At 42.7% G+C, this 27,158-nt stretch overlaps 1 protein-coding gene across 4 annotated transcripts in view; it reads left to right on the top strand.

The window, feature by feature from the left end:
• LOC143983794 (sterol O-acyltransferase 2-like) overlaps window positions 1-27,158 on the top strand; it is a 306,186-nt gene that overhangs the window by 100,723 nt on the left and 178,305 nt on the right. For all 4 annotated transcript variants that reach the window (XM_077483882.1, XM_077483883.1, XM_077483885.1 and 1 more), the window contains exon 3: window positions 16,422-16,549. In XM_077483882.1, the coding sequence (XP_077340008.1) occupies window positions 16,422-16,549 (128 nt within the window). The remainder of the gene's footprint in view (window positions 1-16,421; window positions 16,550-27,158) is intronic.

Raw genomic sequence — 27,158 nt, 5'->3', positions numbered from 1 at the left:
AAGGACATTGCCTTCCACATGCCGGTAGAGAGCCGGAATCGCCTTCCGTGAGAAAAAGTGGCGTTTGGGGACCTGCCACTGAGGAACTGCACATTGCACAAACTCACGGAAGGGGGCCGAGTCTACCAACTGAAAAGGCAGCAGTTGAAGTGCTAGCAATTTAGCCAAGCTAGCATTCAACCGCTGGGCATGTGGATGGCTGGGAGTGAACTTCTTTCAACGGTCCAGCAGCTGGGGCAGGGAAATTTGCCTGCTACAATCGGACGTGGGTGTACTGCTAGCAGAATGCCCGCAAGCACTTGGCTGTGACACACCTAAGTCTACACCTTCATTCCTCTCTGAGCAGGTTTCAGAGAAGACTGAAGGTCTAGTGGGGTTGGAGATCCCAGCTGATGAGGAGCAAGGAGAGGTCCGCTTTGTTCTTTGGTGTGGATCTTTAAGGTACGCTTGCCAATGAGCTGCATGGCAGGTCAACATATGTCTGGTCAAGCATGTGATGCCCAAGCGGCTGATGTTTTGGCCACGCGAGATACGCTTGAGACATATGTTGCAAATAGCAGCGGTGCGATCTGATGCACTCGTCTCAAAAAAGGTCCACACCAAAGAACTTTTAGAATAACAGGCAGAGGCAGCGCCCTGCACAGGCGGAGCTCTGCGGTGTGATTCAGTCAGTGTGCTGCCCCTAAGCTGTCCCCCGGAGGGCATCCTGCCTCGCTGGACATGTGCCTCCTCCTCCTCCTCTCTCCTACCAGGCACCCATGTGGAGTCGGTGCTCTCATCATCCCCTCCCTCTTCATCGCTGGAGCAAATCTGGCAGTATGCTGCAGCTTGTGGAACATGACTGCCAGATTGCTGTCCTTCTTGAGCATCCCCTCTCTCTGTGCTAACGCTACTGCCTTCCTATAGCTGAGTATCATCATCAGAGCCTACAAAACACTGGGCATCCTCCTCAAGCATGTACCCAACACTGTGCTCAAAGAGTTCAGGGGACTCCTCAGGAGGACGTGGTGGGTCTAGGGAAGGAGTCACTGATGATGACATTGAGACGAGGGAAGACGATGCGTTGGCAGCTGCTTTGCTAGTACCCTGAGCCTGGGTGAGAGAGGATGAGGAGGATGAAGAGGGCTTGGTCATCCACTCTACCAAGTCTTCGGGATGATGCGGCTCAACACATCCAGCTGCAGAAAATAAGGACAAGCGTGTCCCATGGCCACGATCTGATGATGGCGATGCACCGCGTCCACGACCAGCACTGTTGTCTCTAGACACAGAGCCTGCTTGCCCTCTTTTATCGGCTCGTGCCTGTCTGCCTCTCCTTGTTGGCCTTCCAGACATTGTAATGACCCGAAGGGAGATGGGAAAACCAGCAATTGGGTAGTGTATATTGTGCTGGAGGCACACAACACCTTCTAACTCCTGCAGATGCCTTTATTATAGAACAGGAATTAAAGGGTAGATACCGGTGTATACTGTGCTGTGCTGGAGGGATACAACACCAACTAACTCCTGCAGAAGAGCAATATAGCTAGCTATATAGGTGGATATAATGGTGTATACTGCGGTCAGGGCACGCAGACAACACCCAAAAACTCCTGCAGATTGCTAAAAGCTCAATTACAGAAGAGCAAGAATGCTAAATCGGCCGATAATAAACGTTGTATACTGTGTTGAAGGTACACAGAGAACACCCACTAACTCCTACAGACGCCAACACACTACACAAGGCCGCCACGCTGATGGCCTTATAAAGTGTGGGGCGTGTACTACATAGCCTGAGCTATGATTGGCCACAGGCATCCTGCCTGTGGCCAATCATGGCTCTCCTCGCTGCCGGCGCTGTCCTTGACATATTTGGGTAAATCTGGCGTAGCAACACTTTCAGGGACACCCCTTAATTTGACATTGTTACACCTGAAGCGATCTTCTAAATCGGCCAACTTGGCTCGGACCCATCATCATAGGCGTCTATGAGATCATTCACTCTGTGTGAACATTCTGTCATTCCCTGCTCCATATTAGAAACTCTGCCATCTAATGAGCTCACATCGGCATTTAATTTATGAAACCATGTCACCGTACTATAGATCTCTTGTTTAGTGTATGAATTGTACGCTTATAGGAAAGTTAATATTCCTTACCGGTTATCTTATGTTTACTTTTATTTCGACATATATTGTACAATGTGTATCTTATATGCATTATCTTAAATCCAATAAAAATTGATTGTTCAAATCGTAGGCACTAACATCCAAAAACAGTAGTCAATACATTCAAAACAGCTACAGCTCAAGCCAGCCAGCTGGTGCGTGGTGACATACCACGCACCAGCTTGGGTAAGAGTGTGTATGTGTCTGTTTGTGGATGTATGTCTATATATATATATATATATATATATATATATATATATATATATATATATATAATATTATATATACACATAGACATTACGGGATCGCTGGACATGTAAGTGTCCTAATACTTGTATTACAATATTTGTAGCTGATGACTTTTAATTTTTTGGGGGGGCACTGGAGCTCTGCTTTAACTCAACACAGTCTTATACCTCACCTCTGCCACCAGCCTTCTCTAATACAGGCTGTAGGGTGGCTGGATTCAAATGATAAACTTTTGATTGTTAGATTTGTAGCTGATAACAATGCAAATTTATATATTGTGATCCATGCGTTAGACAAATGTTTTGTTTGGCTCTGTGCAATAACTCCTGCACAGAATTGGGGGCCATTAAGGTAAAAACATGGTCCAAAATAATGTATATAACTTTGTCTAATAACACCTTACATACATCTACTGCTCTACTGTATGTCGGTGAACCCTTGATTACTGGGTCCATCTAGAAGGAAATATATCTCAATGTCTTGTTTTCCCCTATGTTCTTATGTAAGAACTCCATTTCCACGTCCTTGATTTTCCTGACAGAAAACATAAAGATTTCCTGTTATCTGGTAGGCTCAATGTAGAAATATAGGGGCGGTGGCAAAGGCTTGTTGATTCAAAGCACTGTAGTGTGAATCCTCCCTTACTCAGTCCTCAGTGTTGTGTACCTTGTGAAGTTCAGTGTCCTGAGACAACCTTTCCTGGCAATATTAAATGTTCTCTTTGCTTGCTGTTGTTAGTTGTAGCTAGACTGCATGGCAAGCCGTTTGTTTCCGTCTTCCATATTTTCCTGATGTCACAACATAATATAGCAGTGGCTTGTCAGTGTCTGCATGTTCTCCCTGTGGATGCGTGGGTTTCCTCCGGGTACCCTGGTTTCCTCCCACAATCCAAAGACATGCAGGTAGGTTAATTGGAGAAAAAGAAAGAAAAGAGACTTTTCCCCTGCTGTTGTGTCTCGCTTTTAACTTGCGTACCAACACCAGGAAACGAGAAAAGTAGCTACCTTAGGTTTCGGTGAACACATAGGACATTTGATTAATGTCAAAAATATTTTTATTTCTTTCTATACATAAAACAATAAACCTTGATTGAATTGCATCAATCGATCCTAGATGTTTACACAACATTAACCAAAGATGACCCAAAGATCATCCTTATCTGCACAGTTCATACACCCTGATTTTCAACAAACAGAACCAGACATACTCATACATACAACAATAAAACAGAGGCACCTCCTATGGCCATACATGTGGTGATATACCGAGTATGATCAAATTGTACCAATAATACGCTTCTATTTGGAAGCATGAGATAAAAATCTCTCGGAAATCTGCACATGTATGGTCATCAAAGTAGCAGTAATTACTCGGTATATCACCACATGTATGGCCATACAACATGCTTGCAAAAGGCTAAAAGTGAAGGTGAAGGCTTCACATGTCAGGTTCAGGTTTGCTACACTCGGCTGCAAGTGATTAAGTAGAAGGAGACTCAGACCTATAATAATTGACTGAACTAACTGAGAGATCTTCATGAGACTTTTATAATCACAAGCCTGTGATATTCCTATTTCAACTAAAGAGAATTGCAATGTAGGTTTAATGAAGGTACTAATGAGAGATTAGGATTGGTGACTGGTCATAATTATCCCCATCTCCAATTACTGCTACCTTGATGACCATACATGTGCAGATTTACGAGAGATTTTTATCTCATGCTTCCTAATAGAAGCGTAATATTGGAACCTGCTGAATATATGGAACTTATATGGAACTTTCAGTCACAGTATCATAGGAAAGCCTGACATGTGTGACAAATAGTGCACTTTAAATACAACTGGATTTGAATATATTCAATTCACTGCCATTGATTGTTACATTTTCAGTATTGTCTGTCATTTATGCTGCTGCTTGCAAAAGGCTGAAAGTGAAGGCTTCAGGTTTGCTACACTCTGCGACAAGTGATTAAGTAGAAGGAGACTCAGAGTTATAATAATTGACTGAACTAACTGAGAGATCTTCATGAGACTGTTATAATCACGAGCCTGAGATATTCCTATTTCAACCGAAGAGAATTGCTATGTAGGTTGAATGGAGGTACTAATGAGAGATTAGGACCGCTGTCTGGTCATAATTATCCCCATTTCCAATTACTGCTACTTTGATGACCATACATGTGCAGATTTCCGAGAGATTTTTATCTCATGCTTCCAAATAGAAGCGTATTATTGGTACAATTTGATCATATTCGGTATATCACCACATGTATGGCCATAGGAGGCGCCTCTATCTGTTTTATTGTTGTATGTATGAGTATGTCTGGTTCTGTTTGTTTAAAGTCAGGGTGTGTGAACTGTGCAGATAAGGATGATCTTTGGGTCATCTTTGGTTAATGTTGTGTAAACATCTAGGATCGATAGATGCAATTCAATCAAGGTTTATTGTTTTATGTATAGAAAGAAATAAAAATATTTTTGATATTAATCAAATGTCCTATGTGTTCACCGAAACCTAAGGTAGCTACTTTTCTCTTTTCCTGGTGTTGGTACGCAAGTTAAAAGCGGGACACAACAGCAGGGGAAAAGTCTCTTTTCTTTCTTTTTTTCTGACTATATGTTAGCTACGGCTTCGGCCTTGTAGACTCTGAGGAGTGACATAAGAACTTATTTCTTTCAGAGGGGCCCACTGCCACTATTTGGATTTATTCGGTAGTGACAGTGGATATGGTCATGTAACGGTATAAAAGGTAGGTTAATTGGCCTCTGCCCAAAATTGGCCCTAATATATGAATGGGGACCTTGGATTGTGGGCTCCTTGAGGGTAGGGACTGATGTGAGTGTGCAATGTACAGGGATAGGGACAATTGTAGACACTCACTTAGGTTGAACTGGATGGACTGGTGTCTTTATTCAACCTTCGCAACTATGAAACTATGAAACCTCTCATACACACTGGGAAAATGACTTACAAACGTCTTTTACAGACCAACAATGGGAACAAGCGTTAAAAAGCATTTACAAAGCTACTAAAAGTTCAGCACTATGGGAACTAACTCAAAAAATAACATTTAGGTGGTATCTGACTGCGTCAAGGTTAACATCCTACAATCCAACTTTATCAGACTTATGCTGGAGATGTAACTCTGCTAAAGGTGACATGCTTCGTGTCTTTTGGAGTTGTAACAAACTCCAAAACTTCTGGAAAACCGTTTTCCTTATATTAACAGACATAACCCAAATACAAATTTCATCTACCCCTGGTTTAGCTCTCTTAAACCTGACTATAGAAGACATACCCTACCCTTTTCATCATGTAACGACACATATTCTCCTGGCAACCAGACTATCGATAACCAGACTATGGAAATTGGTGACACCTCCATCCATATACCAACTTCTGGATACTGTATACTTGCATTACAGTTATGAATTGATGATGGCCTCCAGTGATGGTACTTTACCAAAAGAATGAAATAGGTGGTCACCACGGGAAGGGTGGTCAAAATCCGCTGATTTTCTGAAATAATCTTAAACGATATCTTAATATGCTTTTACTGTGTTTTCATTTTTTTGTTGTACTATATCTGGATGTATTGTAGCTATAGGTAATTGAAGGTACTCAACTTTTGCAACATCTCCCTCCCCCAAGACACAGTTGAGCACCCATTGGGGTGTCTAGGGGAGGCCAACATTTATACAATATCATATATACCAGCTAATTTTGCTTTTCTTTTCATGAACCGTACTATAGATCTCTTGTTTAGTGTATGAATTGTACGCTTATAGGAAAGTTAATATTCCTTACCGGTTATCTTATGTTTACTTATATTTCGACATATATTGTACAATGTGTATCTTATATGCATTATCTTAAATCCAATAAAAATTGATTGCTCAAATCGTAGGCACTAACATCCAAAAACAGTAGTCAATACATTCAAAACAGCTACAGCTCAAGCCAGCCAGCTGGTGCGTGGGGACGTCAAGAACTGTAGCTCGACCCGACGCATTTCCCCATACAAGGCATCGACTGGGAAAGGAGGCTATGTCTGGACTTCACACACCACGCTCTTTATACATACACAGTGGGAGAGACACTGGAAATGCCATTGCAGGCTCTTCTTTATATTGGTGTCATCCAAATGCATGGAATCCATTACAACTAATTGCCTTAAAAACACTATATATTGGTTTAGTTATATTCATACAAATGCTAAAGAACCATGAATACTATATCAAATAATTATAAATATTTGAAAATATATAATTCATCATTGCAACAAATGAAACAATACAAAAAATGCATAAAATTGAGATATAAAAATAATAATTATACAAAATAAAAAAATATATTAAAAAAATGTTTTCAAAAATATTGTTCTAAAAATACTTCTAAAACATACAGAGGACTCAACCTCCTCCATCAAGTTAACTAATATGGAAATGCATTAATGTGGATTCAAGCAGATCTTTGAAAACTCTGGGAGATTCAACTCATAACAACAACCCAAATTCAATAAAAATAATGAGGAAGAACCAATAAGGAAAAAGGAACTAAAAATAATAACAGGTACATAATAAGGGGACATTGATCTATTTATTATCTATATAGCAATTAATATCCAATTCCACGTTGAGTCCTAGGGGACTATAAGATTGGATATCAAATATTCACCTGTTTTTTCTACGTGAAATGTGACTTTTCAGGTTATTCCCTCCTCAATGGGGGATATACCTTTCAATGGCAATCACCTGAAGTAGGGAAGGGTTCCTATTATGATGGCAAAAATGACCAATAAATCCTTTACCTATATTCCCAATGTACTGGAGGCCACATGGAAACCTGAGGAGGTATATAACCCCTATAGTTCCACAGGTATTAAAATCTGTGATTTTATAAACCTTGGAAGTGACGAGAGGAAAAAGAAAAGGTTTTAATAGTTCTTGAAGTTTTGCATATGGTGCATCTTTTACATGGAAAGAAACCTTTTAAGTTCCCAAACATTCTAGTTTGCTGAGGTGGATGTATAGCGCTAGGTGCCAATAAATCTTTTAGGGTTTGATTTTTCCTATATAAAACATTTGCTTTATCTGGGAGTTTGGGCCCCAGTATTTTATCACTCTTTAAGACTCGCCAGTGTTTTCTGATTATTTTATTCACCCACCAATATTGGGACGAGAAAGTGGTTTAAAAAGACCATACAAACTTATTATTATTCTCCATATCTGTATTTTTGGGGGCCAACAGATTAGTTTTAGGAGCGACACTTATTGTAACTCTTTATCCAAAATGTTTGAATCATACCCTTTCCCCAAAAAGCGATCTTTATATATATTAGCCTGGGATTCAAAATCCTCTAAACAGGAGCAATTTCTTCTGATACGTTGAAATTGTCCCTTGGGTATGCCCTTGAGCCAGTTAGGAAGATGGCAGCTATCTATTGAAATGTATCCATTCCTGTCTGTGGATTTAAAAAAAGTTTAGACTGTGATCTTTAAAAACTACCAAAGTCCAAAAAATTCACTGATGATCTACTGCATTAGTATGTGCATCTGATCCCCCAGTGATTGTTAAGGCCCACCATAAATGAATGCAGAGAATCCTTGTCCCCTTCCATAAGAAAAAGGTGTCGCCTATATAGCGACACCAAAAAAGGAGGCGGGACTCATTTAGGGAGCAAAAAATGTAATTCTCCCTCAAAGACATACAAATATTAGCAAGGCTTGGTGCAAATTTTGCTCCCATTGCCACTCCTGTACTTTGTAGATAATATTCTCCTCCATAGTAAAAATAATTATGCTCCATAGCGAATTGTAATAACCTCAAGATAAAATCCAAGGTGGAAGTTTTTAAAGAGTGCTCCCTAATATATTTTGCCGCTTGGTATCCCAACTTATGTGAGATAATGGTATATAAGGGGGAGACGTCTGCCGTCACCAGCAGCACATCCTCCCCTATATTCCATTGTAAAATTTCATTAATAATTTGCATGGAGTTTTTCAAGAAGGCTGGAGTGTTGGTTACCAAGAGTTGAAGAACTTGGTCTACAAACTTCCCTATTTATGAGGTGAGGAAATCTATGCCATTAACTATACGGTGACCCGGTGGGTGGATGGGATTTTTATGCACTTTTGGTATGCAATAATAGGTATTCGGGGAGCAAGTGGTATTAAAAATTCTTGCTCTTTTTTTGATAATTCCCTTTCTATATCCATCCTGAATCATATTATTTAGTAATCTTTTATATGCACTGGTGGGATCCCTCTTTAGGCTAATGTATGTATCCCTGTCAGATAGATGATGCTCCATCTCATCCAAATAATCCTGTTTCTTTAACAGCACAATCCCTGCCCCTTTATCATCTGGGTGTATAATTCTTTTTTTTCCTCTCTCACAGCAATGCTTTACCTTCATGTATATCTTTCTGATGTTCCTTTTTTAAATTGCACTCATTGTAGATCCTGTAAAACCAATTCCTTAAAATCTGAAAAACTAGGATGCAATTAACTAAGCCCCCAAATGGGACCAAAATCATTCACCACTCAAAAGCACATCTATCCTGTAAATTATTACTCTTCTGTCTGTTGATAGCTAACAGGCTTTCACTAAGGCTTCTTGAGCTGAGGCAGCAGCATCCACCGACTGAATACATTGGGGTTTATTTACTAAAACTGAAGTGTGCAAAATCTGGTGCTTCTCTGCATAGAAACCAATCACCTCTTAGGTTTTTTTGTCAAAGCTTAATTGAACAATCAGAAATTAGAAGCTGATTGGCTACCATGCACAGCTGCACCAGATTTTGCACTCTCCACTTTTAGTAAATCAAACCTTACATTGTCCTCCTGAGTGACAACTGCATATCCAGCATGAATTTTAACATCTGCAGTATAAAACCAAGATCCAGTGACAAAAAGACAAAGATCTAAGCTTTTAAGGGGTATGCCCTGCACTGGGCTTATAGCAGCTGCATAGGTGTGTGCATGGGGTGTGACAGGTGTGCCTGGGCACACCCTAATTGCCCAGTGAGGCGCAGATTCCCCCTACTGCTCAGGCCCTACTGCCCTACTGACATCATCCACTGCTCTACTGGCACCATCCACTACTCTACTGGCACCATCCATTGCCCTACTGACACAATCCACTGCCCTACTGACACCATCCATTGTACCTACTGACACCATCCATGTTTTTATAAATTATTAAATGTTTGTGTACATAAATTTATAAGAGTGTGTATGTGTCTGTTTTTATATATATATATATATATATATATATATATATATATATATATATATATATATATATATATATATATATATATATATATATATATATATATATATATATAGACATTACGGGATCGCTGGACATGTAAGTGTCCTAATACTTGTATTACAATATTTGTAGCTGATGACTTTTCATTCTTTTTGGGGGGGGGGGGGGGGGGGGGGCGCTGGAGCTCTGCTTTAACTCAACACAGTCTTATACCTCACCTCTGCCACCAGCCTTCTATAATACAGGCAGTAGGGTGGCTGGATTCAAATGATAAACTTTTTGATTGTTAGATTTGTAGCTGATAACAATGCAAATTTGTATATTGTGATCCATGCGTTAGACAGATGTTTTGTTTGGCTCTTTGCAATAACTCCTGCACAGAATTGGGGGCCATTAAGGTAAAAATATGGTCCAAAATAATGTGTATAACTTTGTCTAATAATACCTTACATACATCTACTGCTCTACTGTATGTAGGTAAACCCTTGATTACTGGGTCCATCTAGAAGGAAATATATCTCAATGTCTTGTTTTCCCCTATGTTCTTATGTAAGAACTCCATTACCACGTCCTTGGTTTTCCTGACAGAAAACATAAATATTTCCTGTTATCTGGTAGGCTCAATGTAGAAATATAGAAGCAGTGGCAAAGGCTTGTTGATTCAAAGCACTGTAGTGTGACTCCTCCCTTACTCTGTCCTCAGTGTTGTGTACCTTGGAAGTTCAGTGTCCTAAGACAACCTTTCCTGGCAATATTAAATGTTCTCTTTGCTTGCTGTTATTAGTTGTAGATAGACTGCACGGCAAGCCATTTGTTTCCGTCTTCCATATTTTCCTGATGTCACAACATAATATAGCAGTGGCATGTCAGTGTCTGCATCTGTCTTTTATCTTTTTAAATTTTTTATTTATTTTCCTTAGATTACCTTTAGGCTGCAGTCACAGTACAGCCTTTTGAATCGCGGGCAGATTTGCTGAGAATCTGCCCACGATTTAAAAGCACTGATGTGTGAATGACAAATCGCGGAACTCGCAATTTAAAATGCTATTCATTTGAATGACACCTCAAATCGCGGGGTGGGTCTGCCACGATTACCACTCGATAAAACGCGCTGCAATCCCGACAATCCGCTTAAGTCCAGGAGCTTCTTTTGGGCTACATGCTTCCCACAATCGCAGCGCATTTTATCGCGCCACAATCCCGGCAGACCCGCACCTCGATTTGAGGTGTCCTTAAAATAAATGGCATCTCAAATGCGAGTTCTGCGATTTGTCATTCACACATCAGTGCTTTCAAATCTGAGGAAGATGCGCTGCAAATCTGCCCGCGATTCAAATCGCTGTAGTGTGAATCCAGCCTTACTCTGTCCTCAGTCTTGTGTACCTTGTGAAGTTCAGTGTCCTAAGACAACCTTTCCTGGCAATATTAAATGTTCTCTTTGCTTGCTGTTGTTAGTTGTAGCTAGACTTGCACATAAGAAAAAGGTGTCATCTATATAGTCGACACCAAAACAGGAGGTGGGACTCATTTAGGGAGAAAAGAATGTCATTCTCCCATAAAGACATAAAAAAATTAGCAAGGCTTGGTGCAAATTTTGCCCCCATTGCCACCCCTGTACATTGTAGATAATATTCTCCTCCATAGTAAAAATAATTATGCTCCATAGCGAATTGTAATAGCCTCAAGATAAAATCCAAGGTGGAAGTTTTTAACCACTTCCCACCCGGCCAATGTATATATACGGCCGGGTGGGAGCCGCCTGCTCCTGATAGGACGTTCAGGAACGTCCTTCAGGAGCAGCGGGATCGCGCGCGCGCGCGCCCGCGCAGCGGCGCAATCCCGATGTGCTCGTGTCACCCGGACACGGCACATCTCAGATCGGCAGGAGGGCTCTGTGATTGGCCCTCCTGATCACATGACGGCCGTGTCCAATCACGGCCGTCATGTGATGTAAACAAACAGCCGGTTGCTAGGCAATCGGCTCTCCTCTCCTCACACGGAAGTCACCGCTGAGAAGAGGAGAGCAGAACGCTGCAGCCGGCTGATGATCAGTGAGTATGGGCTGCTTTTCACAGCTTTTTACTCACTGATCATCAGTGTAGTGTAAACACACAACACACCACACAGTGAAAACACAGTCCCCACATATGTCCCCAAAACACACATGTCCCCAAAACATACATGTCCCCAAATAATAAAAACACATGTCCCTAATAATAAAAACATGTCCCCCACATATGTCCCACTAAAATCACATGTCCCAATGATTATCTGCACACATATGTACGTGATCACCTGCACACATATGTACATGATCATTTGCGTACATATGTCCGTGATCACACAAACCAATTATTATACACTTAACGGAATTTTTTTTTACCAAAAACATGTAGCAGAATACATTTTGGCTTAAATTTATGACAAAATTTGATTTTATTGGATTTCTTTTCAAATAGAAAAAAGAAAATATTGTTTTTTTCCCAAATTTCCGCTTTTTTTGCGCTTATATCGCAAAAAAAAAAAAACGGAGTCGTGAATAAATAACACCAAAATAAAGCTCTATTTGTGCGAACAAAATGATAACAATTTCATTTGGGTACAGTGTAGCATGACCGCGCAATTATCACTGAAAGCGCTAGAGCGCTGAAAGCTGAAAATTGGGCTGGGAAGGAAGGGGGTGAAAGTGCCCTGTATTGAAGTGGTTAAAGAGTGCTCCCTAATATATTTTGCCACTTGGTATCCCAACTTATGTCGAATAATGGTGTATAAGGGGAAGACGTCTGCCGTCACCAGCAGTACATCCTCCCCTATATTCCATTATAAAATGTCATTAATAATTTGCATGGAGTCTTTCAAGAAGGCTGGAGTTTTGGTTACCAAGAGTTGAAGAACTTGGTCCACAATCTTCCCTATTCGTGAGGGGAGGAAATCTATGCCACTAACTATAGGGTGACCCAGTGGGTGGATGGGATTTTATGCTTTTTTTTTTTTTGGTATGCAATAAATAGGTATTCCGGGAGCCAGTGGTATTAAAAAATCTTGCGTTTTTTTTTTTGATAATTCCCTTTCTATATCCTTCCTGAATCATATTATTTAGTCATCTTTTATATGCACTGGTGGGATCCCTCTTTAGGATAATGTATGTATCCCTGTCAGATAGATGATTCTCCATCTCATCCAAATAATCCTGTTTCTTTAATTGCACAATCCCTCCCCCTTTATCATCTGGGTGTATAATTTGTTTTTTTCCTCTCACACAGCAATGCTTTACCTTCATGTATATCTTTCTGATGTTCCTTTTTAAAATTACTCTCATTGTAGATCCTGTAAAACCAACCAATTCCTTAAAATTTGAAATACTGGGATGCAATTAACTTGGCATGCTTGATTGGTTTACCTGCTATTGTATAAAAAATGTAAGCCCCCCAAATGGGACCAAAATCATTCACCACTCAAAAACACATCTCTGTAAGTTATTACTCTTTTGTCTTTTGATAGCTCACAGGCTTTCTCTAAGGCTTCTTGAGTAGCATCAGCAGCATCCAATGACTGAATACATAGGGGCTTATTAACTAAAACTGAAGCATACAAAACCTGGTGCTTCTCTGCATAGAAACCAATCACCTCTTAGGTTTTTTTTTGTCAAAGCTTAATTGAACAATCAGAAATTAGAAGCTGATGGGCTACCATGCACAGCTGCACCAGATTTTGCACTCTCCACTTTTAGTAAATCAACCTTACATTGTCCTCCTGAGTGACAACTGCATATCCAGCATGAATTTTAACATCCGCAGTATAAAACCAAGATCCAGCTGATAATGATGCAAATTTATATTTTGTGATCCATGCATTAGACAGATGTTTTGTTTGGCTCTTTGCAATAACTCCTGCACAGAATTGGGGGCCATTACGGTAAAAACATGGTACAACAATAATGTGTATAACTTTGTCTAATAACACCTTACATACATCTACTGCTCTACTGTATGTAGGTGAACCCTTGATTACTGGGTCCATCTAGAAGGAAATATATCTTGTTTTCCCCAATTTTCTTACGTAAGAACTCCATTTCCATGTCCTTGGTTTTCCTGACAGAAAACAAAGATTTCCTGTTATCTGGTAGGCTCAATGTAGAAATGTAGGGGCAGTGGCAAAGGCTTGTCAGTGTCTGCATCTGTCTTTAATCATTTAAAAAATATATATATTTTACCTTAGATTGATAAGGATATCTCTGTGCCAACCAATTAGATGAATAGAATGAAATATTGCTGCATGCACTAAAAAATGGTTATTCAAACCCAGAATCACAGAAATATTTATATGGGGTAGTGCTGCGCAATGTAAGAGAGGGAGAAAAAGACAAGAAGGAAAGGGGGGAATGGTAGGATTAGATAAGGGCAAAAGAGGGTGGAGGAAAAGAGGGGAGAGGAGGAGGGGTGAGTATGGTGATACAAGGTAGAGACAATTTCAGATCAATGTGACATAAACCTGTGAATATACTATTAAGCAGTAATCCAATCACACTCTATCCTGTAATATAAACTCCTTCTAATAAAATTTGAATTAAATGTGACATATACCAGTGAATAATTATACAGAGCTATAACAGGTATAAAAACATAATTATAAGATCTTAAAAAATTCCCATACAGGCTATTGCCATATAAAGTGCATATCATGTGATGATCCAGAAAATATTATATAAAAACTGCACGTGCCAGATACGAATAATGTCCGTACAATAATTGCAAACAGTGTGTAAGCTTCACAATAAATGCAATATACAAAGTGTCTGTGCAATCCATATAAAGAAAATGTGCAAACTGCAAATGACCAGAGGTATCCCAGGTAAAGTGCTAGTGCTCCTAGGTAGTGCGGAAATAAAGAAGAGGTGATTCTCTTTTCCTTTACTCCATTCAGTAAGTAGATGGGTGTCCCCTTACCTTACTGCTGTAAGGTTACAGCATAAACATAGGTTTAAAGGCTTTAAAAAGGTCACAGAAAAAGTCATAAAGGTTAACTTGGCAAGACAAGTCGGAGGAGGAATGGAGTTACTATGAGTAACCAGGAACTAGTGAAGAGTGAATAGCAGCTGGTCAGAAGTGTGTACCTGGCATGAGTGACAAGTCCTTTGGTAGTGGGGGGGGGGGGGGTGTTCTGGCCGCTTCCCACTAGCTGTCAGTTCCCCAAAGCAACTGGAACCAAACTCATGGTACAGAGACCTCATGTACCAGGCCGCATGGTATGGTAGAGAAGTTATTATCTAGAGCATGTATAGAGTCCACATTAGTTCTTGGCGGGGCCCCATTCTGTCACTGGGAGTGAGGTGGCAGAGGTACGCTAAACTGGTGGAGTGGGCATGGGCTCAGAACTGTCCCTCCTAAATGCAATATTTGACAAGCAAGGTGGGTAGTGACATGGGACAAGACACTTTGCAGAGGAACTCTGTACATTTATTACTGCACATGGTGTATGGCTCATCCCTAAGCAGGGGTACTACCAAAATGATGATTTTCACACCAATGTGACGCTGGCTTGTCGCGGCCACTGATGATTGTGTACACAGGCAAAGGTACTCCCATGTGCACAGACATGGTAGACCCCGTCCACACGCTGGTTTTGGATTCCCATTGCCCCCTATAATTTCCTTTTCTGGTTGCAAGCTCGCCATATTGTCTTGGAAATTGTATAGATGTTAACTCTTATCCTAACATCGATCAGTGGTTCCAAATGAAATACTGCAGTAGGCAACATACACTAAAGATGTACCCAGAATTTTTCCAAGTAACTGTTCTGTTTATTCAGCACATTTGAGATTTTTTTATAAACATGCTTACATACAGTAAGTATCACATTAACGAGAGTAATTTTAGCAGTACTTAGGCAGGCTAGTTTTTTATCATAGTCTTAGGAATGTGAGTACATGGCAGAAGAGTTAGTATGATATCAAAAGATGTTGGCTGCATTGGATAACGCATACAAAAAGAAATACATCTACATACAGTTTAACAACGTTTTTCACAGCGCATTGAACATTTTGCACAATGCACTGCAGTAGGCACCTCAATGCATAAATGTGTACATTGCACCACAATATATGGTATAATATGCTCTGTATATATTTTTTTGCAGCAGTGGTTACAGCTCCCAGCTGCATCAGAAAGGTGTCTCTGAAAGACACCAGTTCTGGTTCTTCGATTCCACTCCCTCCTTATGCTTTGCCAGTCACAAACCACGGCCAAGGCATCAGCACAGACTGATTTTTAAATGGCAAAGCATAGGAAGGGGTAGAGGCATAATACTGGGAATGGTGTCTGTCATAGCCACTTTCCAATGCGGCTGGAAGCCAGAAGCATGACATTGCAGTACACCACACTGCTCCTTCTTGGACAAGTAAGCTTTTCAAGAAACGTACTTGGAAGCTCTGTTCTGCATTGTGTCTCTGTGCAGAGGCAGCATTTTTTGCTAGAGGCCGGGCTTTCACTTCCTTGTGTTAGACCCGTCAGCAAAAAAAATGGTGGGCTGCACAGCAGTGACATCAAATCTCTCTCCAAATCTCCTGAGACTATCAGTAGAAGGTATCAGTGTCTAGGTACACTCACATACTTGGAAGTAGAGAAAGGTACTTCGTTTTAGGTAACTGTTTCAGCACAATTGATATTTCTCAATTTTCCCTATAATCTATCAAATCTTCATATTTTAAATCCAAATCTACATTAATGGTTTAAAATTTCTCTTTTCTAGGGTGTGAAAGCAGACATTGTGGAGGATGTAAGCAATCATTTAGGGACCCTTCTTGATGAAGCCATTACAGAGGATGTGCAATCACACAGGAATGGAGATAAAACTGCAACATCTGTATTAAAGAAACGGTGAGATACATGGATATATTAACCACTACAATACAGGGCACTTTCACCCCCTTCCTTCCCAGCCCAATTTTCAGCTTTCAGCGCTCTAGCGCTTTCAGTGACAATTGCGCGGTCATGCTACACTGTACCCAAATGAAATTGTTATCATTTTGTTCGCACAAATAGAGCTTTATTTTGGTGTTATTTATTCACGACTCAGTTTTTTTTTTTTGCGATATAAGCGCAAAAATAGCGGAAATTTGGAAAAAAAACAATATTATCTTTTTTCCATTTGAAAAGAAATCCAATAAAATCAAATTTTGTCATAAATTTAAGCCAAAATGTATTCTGCTACATGTTTTTGGTAAAAAAAATTCCGTTAAGTGTATAATAATTGGTTTGTGTGATCACGGACATATGTACGCAAATGATCATGTACATATGTGTGCAGGTGATCACGTACATATGTGTGCAGATAATCATTGGGACATGTGATTTTAGTGGGACATATGTGGGGGACATGTTTTTATTATTAGGGACATGTGTTTTTATTATTTGGGGACATGTATGTTTTGGGGACATGTGTGTTTTGGGGACATATGTGGGGACTGTGTTTGTACTGTGTGGTGTGTTGTGTGTTTACACTACACTGATGATCAGTGAGTAAAAAGCTGTAAAAAGCAGCCCATACTCACTGATCATCAGCCGGCTGCAGCGTTCTGCTCTCCTCTCCTCAGCAGTGACTTCCGTGTGAGGAGAGGAGAGCCGATTGCCTAGCAACCGGCTGTTTGTTTACATCACATGACGGCCGTGATTGGACACGGCCGTCATGTGATCAGGAGGGCCAATCACAGAGCCCTCCTGCCGATCTGAGATGTGCCGTGTCCGGGTGACACGAGCACATCGGGATCGCGCCGCTGCGCGGGCGCGCGCGCACGCGATCCCGCTACTCCTGAATGACGTTCCTGAACGTCCTATCAGGAGTAGACGGCTCCCACCCGGCCGTATATATGCATCGGCCGGGTGGGAAGTGGTTAATGTGTTAAAGGAGATCTGCAATCATGGTTGCATCATTTAAAGTGGTTGTAAACCCTTACAAACCACTTTGACCTACACATAAGCCTAGATTAAGGCTTACCTGTAAGTCCAAGAAATATCTCCTAAGCCTATACCGTTTAGGAGATATTTACCTGAAGACAGCCACCGCTGTCAGCGGCGCGCAGGCGCACTGGGTAAGCCGCAAATCGCTGTGATATGCCGCGAGTGTCAGCTCCCATGTGCATGCGCGGGAGTGATGTCATTGCTGCTCCAGCGAATCACAGCGCCGGAGCAGTGAGACCCACCGAGAAGATGGACGCTCGGAACTACAGAGGACAGCGGTGACTTCGCTGGCTCCTGTGTCAGATAAGTGAGACATAATGGACTACTATGCGATGGATAGTAGTCCATTCTGCTTTACCTTTGCAGGGAATCAAAGAGGAAGTAAACCCATCAGGGTTTACTTCCTCTTTAATAACATCAGCGTTATAATAGCAATACAAACAATAGTTATTTTTGGCAATCCAATATACTTAAGAAAGTAGATGGAATCCAAGGAAGATGGTGAATGAATAGACAAGACCCTTGCACCAACTTCAGTGTATGTATCAACACATCACACCACCGTGCTCTCATTTATTACTCTTACTAGAATGCAGATCAAAATGGGCAGGTAAGCATAATAGATGCTAAGGATCTCTCCAAACTCCAGCATGAACAGCTTTACCACACTGCAGGCACCACAATTGCTCTCCTTTCCAAGGACTCTATGACAGGTCTCAGACTGTAGCCATTGGGAATACAAAATGTCCAGTATCAGTGGGAATAAACAATCCCCATCATTGGTGTTATTGGGAGGAATTGTGGCCAATCATTGGTGTCATTGGGCCCCATCATTGGTGTTTATGACAGACCTAGGTGGGACAGAGGCTTTTTGAGAGGACTGAATGCTAGCCTCTAATGCTAGACTACTAATTAGAAATATTACTACATATATCAATTTGTGAACAGATGCCAAAATATATGTCAACTTAAATATACAGAAATTTAAATATATATAACACTCAGTATTATAAATAAAAAAAAAGTATTCATCTGTGATTGTTCAAAAAAAATTAAAATGTGGTTGGTAAATCAATATGTGTAGATATCCTCCACCGCTTGCAAACATCCAACAACACACAAAGTGCTCTTGTAAAATATCTGCTCACCGGAGAGCCATGACCTCTTTACCCAAAAAGAAGGTCAGAATTAACTTGGACAAAAAATGATAGAGGATGGGGCCAAGTGGGGCCCCCTGAAAAGCTCTTAAGGAGAATCAACCAAGGTATAGCGTAATAAATTTTAAACATTATTGTTGTATCAAAAGATGTGTTAAAATTACAGTAAATGTAACATAATACATGTGAGGAATATTACCCTATCAAAACCCATCAATAAAAAACATACATGCAAAACAGTGAAAAAATGACAACGCTGTCACATCAAGGCACCAAACTTAGGGGCCCCACACAATATCAATTAGATTGATATTGCATTGAAATTGGATACCTAGAATTTGGATTCAATCTCTAAAGGGGATAGGCTAAATGTCAATTGAGGACTAAGTGTAGTGATAGGTCCAAAGGTAAGCTCCATGAAGTATGTAGATTATTGACTGTAGACCATTTCCAGAGCACAACCAATGTAGATATTCAAACACAGTTGCTGTGAAAGTCTATAGAAACAGTAGTGGGGTGTGGGTGCTTGGTTAACCTTTTTTGAACCCAAGACCTGCATAAATCACCCTCCATTTACTCCCAGAGTAGCTGGTGCTGCAAGGACATACACAAGATAAAGACTTGCCCCTTCTGTTCATTATATTTTCAGTAACAGAGTGGACCCAAATAGCATAATATTTCTTGGTTTATTAAAACAATAAATGGTAAAAACAAAATGCCTGCTTACATTGCTAAGTGCCTGTATGCCTGCACTAGATGATATTGCATATGTGGTCGGATGGAGCCGTGATGGGCCCTTCTCACGCTGAGATGAGGACCTTTCCTGATGACGTAGCGATACAAAACATACGGGTCCCAGCTTCCGGTTCTATCTCCAGCGACGGTGGAACCAGAATGGGGATTTGTGTTCTGACAGGGGAGAGGAGACAGATCGTTTGTTCCTAGTAAGTAGGAACAGCGATATGTCTCCTCCTCTAGTCAGTCCCATCCCCATACAGTTAGAAACACACACAAAGGAACACAAGGCAGACTTTGAAAGAAGTCTTGACTCAAAATTGTCTGCCGGACTCAGCTTTCTGGCAGACAATCCGCTCGTCTGTGTGCTAGTCCACTGGACTTTCCAAATGAACGGATTAGCCCACACATGGACTAAAGTCCGTTCATTTTGAATGTGACTTTGTGAGCCCAGTCGCCTGGTATGGGTTTTAAGGGTAACCCCTATGCAGAAAAATGGGGTGGGGGTCCCCCCAAAGTCCATACCAGACCCTTATCCGAGCATGCAGCCCAGCCGGTCAGGAAAGGGGGTGGGGATGATCCAGCACCCCCCCCCCCCCCGAAACATACCAGGCCACATGCCCTCAACATGGGGGGTGCTTTGGGGAAGGGGCGCCCTGCGAGCCCCCCACCGGAATCCTCATTGGCAAGGGGAGAGGACCAATGATTAGGGAGGACAGCAGGAGCAAAGGATTCTGGGACATGTAGTCCTGACACTAGCTGGCCCAATGTGAATTCCCTGGAGCCAGACTACATACTCCAGCATGCCAAGAGGAGGAGAACAAGAGAGACATGAGGAGGCTGCCTGGGAGTAGGGGGTGATATCACGAGGTAAGGGAGAAGAGTGGACGCAGGAGGAGGGTGCTGCTCTTCAGTCGATGTGACCTCTTCCCTGCCAACAGCTCCATGATCGGACGCAGACCCATTGCCTCAGGCACCCCATCAGCTGTGTGAGTGCTCGTACAGAAGTTGACAGGTAACCAGTCAAGCAACCTGCAAGAGCTTGCTCCAGGACATCTTTCAACTTGGGCCATGGTGTTTCAGGATTGGTGAGCAGGCAGTAGCCCATATTGTGTCTACCCCCTTGTAAAGGGGACACTGAATACAGACACCATTATTTCATTCACCTTGTCAAGCCCTGTGAGGAGTCCCTGTTCGTGCAGAGTTTTTTCACCCTGTTGAAATATTTCCTTTAGTACACTTGCTAGTACATATTGGGCCCCTTTCAAAGAGCTAGCTGAAGATACCGGACATCTCTGCTGTAAGGACTTCCACGTTTCTTCTTCATTTAGCAGTGACTCATTGACCACACTCATACTTGTTAAGGAGGAACTCTAAGCATAAAGTTGATATTATATACTGTTGCCTGTTGTAGCACGCATTTACATTCTGGGCCTGTGATTTCAGGGTTTTAGAGAAATACACTGACCTACAACAAATCATCCCTATTTCCCTTCATGCCTGAGTACATAGGTCACATTTGAGTTGGTTGAATTGTGCTATTCTTTTTTATATCAGAATTCTCTATTTTAACTATTCAGTTATATCATTACTGTTTGCTTGATGATAAAAAGTCTTTCAGTAAAAAATACTTTCTGGTTTACTATAGTTTCTGTCTATCTACTATTTTGTCGGTGGTAACATTGTTCACTAGGTATGCCAGATGGGCTGAGACTGTTCTTGGGGTTGAGGGGCAGACCACTTTGCGTCAAAATGCCAGAAGAGCACTCCAGCATGTTCTGAGGCTGGATATCAGAAGCTGAGGATCTTTTCGGGAGCCAGCCAGTGTCTACTAGGGAGGAAGAGTGTGGAGCTTGGATAAAGCAGGCCATGCAGGTCCTAGAAGATTGGGATCTTCTAGAAGCAGCGCATCAGTGAAATTTTGTGGGGCGCTGCTGCGTAAGCCATTAGAAACTTGAAATTCAGCAACACGACCTGCACAGCCTATGATTACCTGGCTATGTTACAGGAAGAGTTTGGGTGGACAAAGAAAGTGGCCGACCTGATCTATCAATTTGAGATTGCTCTCAAACACCAAGGTGAATGTCTAAATACATCAGACGTCTGAACAAGATGCTGTACCAGATCATGTTTAATAAGGGGATGGTACCTTCTGCCATAGATCAAGCCAGGTGCCCTATGCTATGATTCAGTCTGGATTCAGCTGAAGACCTCAGCAGATGTTATGTCATAAAATACCCCGCGTTCATCAAAGTGGAGGAAGAAGCCATATGTTATGACAAACGAGTTGCAGTCTGTCCAGTGTCTGCACCTCTAACTGACGTTATATCGCGGGGGCAATGGAGCTCAAATCAGAGATAGTCATCCTCAAGTCTCAGATGGCACAGATGATGGAGATAATGAATCTGCGAGCAGCGAAAATCACCAAGTCGCCCGATGAGAGTGTCACAGGGCCTACTATACCTCTGGCCCCACCCGCTCGGCCCATGGCGAGAAGTCAAAAAACCAAGGAGTCTACTTCAACTGTGGAGGAGTGGAACATTATCGACAGGTGTGTCCAAGTCCGTTGAAGCCTGAAGACCAGCATCCAAAGCTGTCAGGAAACTTCAGAGGGCCCCGGTGTAGTAGCCAACCAGGTGCCCATCTACAGTAGCTAGCTCCAAAAACCACAACACAAGAAGACCATAGCGGAAGTCCAAACCCTCCCAGGAGGCTCCCGTTGTTGTCTCTGAGCGACCCAGTGTCCAGATCCCCTTGACCCACACTGCCCAGCGTTGGAAAGTCAGTGCACACCAAACCCCCAGAGCTCAACGGGGACTCAAGCGCAGATCAGAATCCCCACAAGAAAGGAGCAAAGATAAAGGCCACAGGACAGGCTAAGGCTACCACTTCTTGCAAGTTCCCTGCCAAGCTTGTGGGACCTTCTCCTGTCGTGCCCATCCAAGTAGAAGGAATCTACACCAAAGCCATCCTGGATACAGGAGCACAAGTGACCCTACTCTTCTGAAACTTCTAAGATAAGCATCTTAAACACCTGCTGTTGCAGAAGTTGGCGGAGTTAGGGATATGGGGCATTGGGACCCGAAATTTCCCCTATGACGGCTTACTGCCAGTTAAGCTGACCTTTGATCCGGAAAGACAAAGGCGTTCATCCCATTGGCAGTGGTCTGTCCTCGCCCACCAGGGGCCCACAAAAGTTCCCTGATCATAGGAACCAACACTGATCTGATCAGAAGGCTGTTGACCCTCTTATGATGGAGCCTGATATCTCAACCACAGGTATATACCCCATGCTAGGACAAGCTTACCAGTGCCTGGTGCAAGAGCAGAAGGTCCCAGCTAAAGATATGGTGCCTGGACCAGTGTGAGAAGGAATTCAGCCCAGTGAGGTGGCATGTTTACGAACTTCAGTCAAGCTCAGCTGGAAGCAACCAGACCCTTTCATTGTCCTTGAAGCTGACTGCCAGAGAGAAGACACAGGGTGGAGATAATTCCAGAAGTGATATTGATCAAAGCATTGCAGCAAAGTCACGGGAAGATTCCGGTTAGTGTCTGCAACATTACGGCCTCACCTGTGAAGATGCTGGCTCAGATGTTGATAGGGCAAGTGAATCCAGCCACCCCAGTCTCACTGTCTGATTTGGTGTGGGGGACCAAAGGATGAAACCCTTGTCAAGAAGTTCTACCTGAAGATCACTCATCTAAAAAGGAAAGGTCCAAGACTCTTGCGATGGCAAGATGCATTCTCCAAGAGTGGGTTTGATGTGGGATGTGCAAAAAGTACCCAACACCTGATTTGCCTTCAAGAAGACATTCAGGGAAACAGTCTGACAGATTCCTTTAGGGGACTTGGAAAACCTGAACGAACAGCTGGCAGAATTGTTGAAGAGAGCAGGTATTATCTGAGAGTCCAGGAGTCCATATGCTTCCCTGGTAGTGGTGGTGCGAAAGAAGAATAGTTCCCTGAGGTCGTGCGTCAATTATCGGATGCTGAACCAAAAGTCCATCCCAGACCAGTATACCAACCCAAGGATAGAATAAGCTCTATAGAGCCTCTCAGGGGCGAAGTGGTTCAGTGTGCTGGATTTGAAGAGTAGACACTATCAAATTCCCATGCATGCTGAAGACCGGGAGAAGACAGCTTTCATTACCCCAGTGGGGTTCTTTGAGTTTAACCAGATGCCTCAAGGCCTGTCTGGAGCTCCAGCCACATTCTAAAGGCTGATGTAGAAGACAGTGAGTGACATGAATCTGATTGAGGTGTTGGTGTATCTAGATGATATCATCGTCTTCAGCGAGGCCCTGGAAGAGTACTAGGAATGTCTGGAGGTCCTGAAGAGACTCCATGATGATGGGTTGAAGCTGTCCTTGTAGAAATGCCAGTTATATCAAGCTTCGTTTAACTACCTTGGCCATATTGTGTCTGTCGAAGGAGTGGTCACCCTCAGAAGCTGAAAGCAGTCACCTCTTGGCCGAGGCTTTAACAGTGTGACAGAGCTTTGGTCATTCTTGGGATTTTTCTCCTATATTACAAGAGATTCATTGAGGGATTCGCTAAACTAGCTTGCCCATATAGTGAGCTAATGAAGAGCCAAGATGAAGACCATGACCCAGACCTAACAAAGTCTGTCAGACCAGCCAGAGGGCCTAGAAAGCCTCGAAAGTTGATTCAAGAACAGTGGACTGATCAGTGTAAAGAGGCTTTTTAGCAGCTGAAGTGGAGCCTATCTGCTCTGGTCCTAGCCCATGCAGATCCAACCATGCCATATGAATTGCACATTGATGCCAGCCTAGATGAGTTAGGCAGGGTGCTACACCTGTCACCTATGACAGAGCACAACACCCCCCAATCCCCACCTGAGAAGAACTATCTTATGCAAAAACTAGAGTTTCTGGCTCTGAAGTGGGCAGTGGTTGATAAGTCAAGGGATTACATGTATGGTGCAGAGTTTGCAACAACCCACTCACATACATCTTCACCACCACCAAGTTGGATGCCACTGATCACAGGTGGTTGGCCACCCTATCAGAATTCACCTTCAGCCTGAATTACCATCCGGGGTTCAGGAGCAAAGATGCATACACTTTGTCAAGAAGACCCCATGGTTCAGGAGACTCCCCTGAAGAATGGACTCAGCTGACACCTGAAGGGATACAAGCCTTATGTCAAGGAGCAGAACATCAATCTGGAGGTGGGTCAAGAGTCAAAGACATTGGGGTCTCAGCGGCTGGTGTCCCCAGATGTTACTGTAATGTTACTCAAGTTTGGGATGAAGGTCTGCCCAAGCTCCGCAAGAAAGACTTGAGAAGGAGCCAGATAGATGACCCTCTTTGCAGCTTGGTATTGAAGGCTTTGGAGTGCCAACGCCCCAATTTGATACTTACTGACTCTCAGAAGGAAGATCATCTGCTGCACAGAGAGTGGCATCGGTTGCAGTTGCACAAAGGAGTGGTCTACCAAAGGGGCCCCTCTGATGATTCTAAAGAGAAATGGCAGCTGTTCCTGCCTATGAAACATAAAGGAAGACGGTGCTGACTGCCCTACATGATAACCATGGCCACCTAGGGCCTGAGATGGACATTCAACTTAGTGAGGGACCGATTCTACTGGCCTTACATGCAAGCTTAAATTGAGGGCTACTGACATTACTGTATAAGGTGTATACAGAGGAAGCCTTTGTCCCACTGAGCTTCCCCAATGGGCCATCTTCAGAGTCAAGGACCCATGGAGCTGGTGTGCATTGACTTTCTGCGTTTGGAGCCTGACTTTAGTGGACAGGGAAATATCCTGGTGGTGACTGACCACTTTACTAGATATGCCCAGTCATTTTCCACAAAAGACCAGCAAGCATCCACTGTGGCCAAGATCTTGGTGGAAAAGTTCTTTGTACATTATGGTCTGCCTCATTGTACCCACTCCGATCAAGGTAGTAACTTTGAAAGTAACCTCATCAAGAGACTCCTAAGCCATTTAGGCATCCAAAAGTCAAGAACTACTCCCTATTACCCTCAAGGGGACCCTCAGCCGGAGAGATTCAAACTCTATTAAATTTGCTAGAGACTCTTACTGAACAAAAACAACACTGGAGTAAGCATATCGCGGCCATTGTGCATGCCTACAACAGCACCGCAATATATATACCAGTCCTTATAGAATAGCAGACTGTACCTCACTCAACCCTATGTACTGTAGCACCCTAGACAGACCAAGTTACCAGTCCTTTATAAGGAGCTTTGTGGAACAAGTGGGTTGTGAATGATTAGCAGACTGCAGCAGAAGGGCAGCAGTCAAGTATAATATTCTTTCTATATTTGGAAGAAAGAATATTATACGTGTACAAGCCTATTACCATACCACTGATACCAGTCCTGAAAAGAACCTTTGTGGAACTAATAGTAACAGCTACTGATTAAACTGACCCTCACTGCCTCACACACTGCTTCCTGCCTGTCCCTATATAAACTGACAAAACAGAGGCTGCTGGAAGAATAACTGGTTACTGGAATAGCACTTTTGTGGACCTGATAGTAACAGCTAATGATTAAACTGACTCTCCCTGCAGCACACACCGTCCTGTCCCTTTCTCTAAACTGACAAAAGACACTCAGGCTGCTGCAACAATCACTAGCACAGCACTGCCTATCCTGAACTACACCTAACACCTATACCAGTCCTGAAATGAACTTTTGTGTGCCAAATAGCTAGTGATTTGGGTCATTGTAATCTCTCCCTGCTCAACACAGCAACCTCTCCCTATAGTGACAGAAGAGAGAATGTAAAATGGCCGCCGGATCGGGTGTATTTATAAGTTAGGGGGAATGTCCAAGTGTCCATGTGCTGTAATGTCTCAATTGGCTGTCCTGTACCCCATAATGGATGTGTCATCATAGGTCAAAGTTCTTTTACACAGTAAACGCGGAAGTCCGCCGAGCGAATGGCACCAATAGTCCGCCGAACGGCGCCAATAGTCCACCAAACGGGCGGACCGCGAACAGCCTAAATTCGCTGCGAAACGACCGCCGGGCGAACCGTTCGGCCATCACTATTGCCACGTCCCTAGACCTTACCTCAATGACTTTGCACAGAGGATATGTGGACCACTTGTGCAGAAGTCTGAAAACAGCCTATGAGAAGGTTCAGGCTGTATTAGATGCCCATGGGCAGCAGAATAAGAAAAACGTTGCAAGTACATGAATTGCAGGGTGCAAGTACATGAATTGCAGCCTGGTGACAGTGCGCTGCTGAGGAACGTGAGTGTCCCTGGAAAGCACAAGTTGGCTGATCAAAGTTGCGGCCCTACATCATCTGTAAACAGCTGCCAGTGTATCAGATCCAGCCAGAAGGAAACACAGGCCCACTGAAGACTTGACACCACAATCACCTGCTGCCCCTGTCAGAAGCAGTTTGTGTGTTGCAAAAGCCAGACTCCCAGCCTACCCCCCATGGCCTCATGGAGATCCTGTCCAGTGACTAGGTCTTAGCCTGTACCCCTGAATGCAGAGGAGGAGGACAGTGAGGATGAAGAGATGGGAATAGATTGGCTGTGGCTTTCTGAAATGTTGAAGCCTGCTACCTCTCTTTCCCCTTCTCCCAAGGAGTCAGACACTAGAATCCTCAGGCCGGTGGCCCCTAAATT

Source organism: Lithobates pipiens, unplaced genomic scaffold (assembly GCF_037356315.1).
Source record: "Lithobates pipiens isolate NorthernLeopardFrog02 unplaced genomic scaffold, aLitPip1_a1.2 Scaffold_16, whole genome shotgun sequence".
NCBI classification, from domain to species: Eukaryota; Metazoa; Chordata; class Amphibia; order Anura; family Ranidae; genus Lithobates; species Lithobates pipiens.
This window is presented reverse-complemented; position numbering and strand designations above follow the sequence as displayed.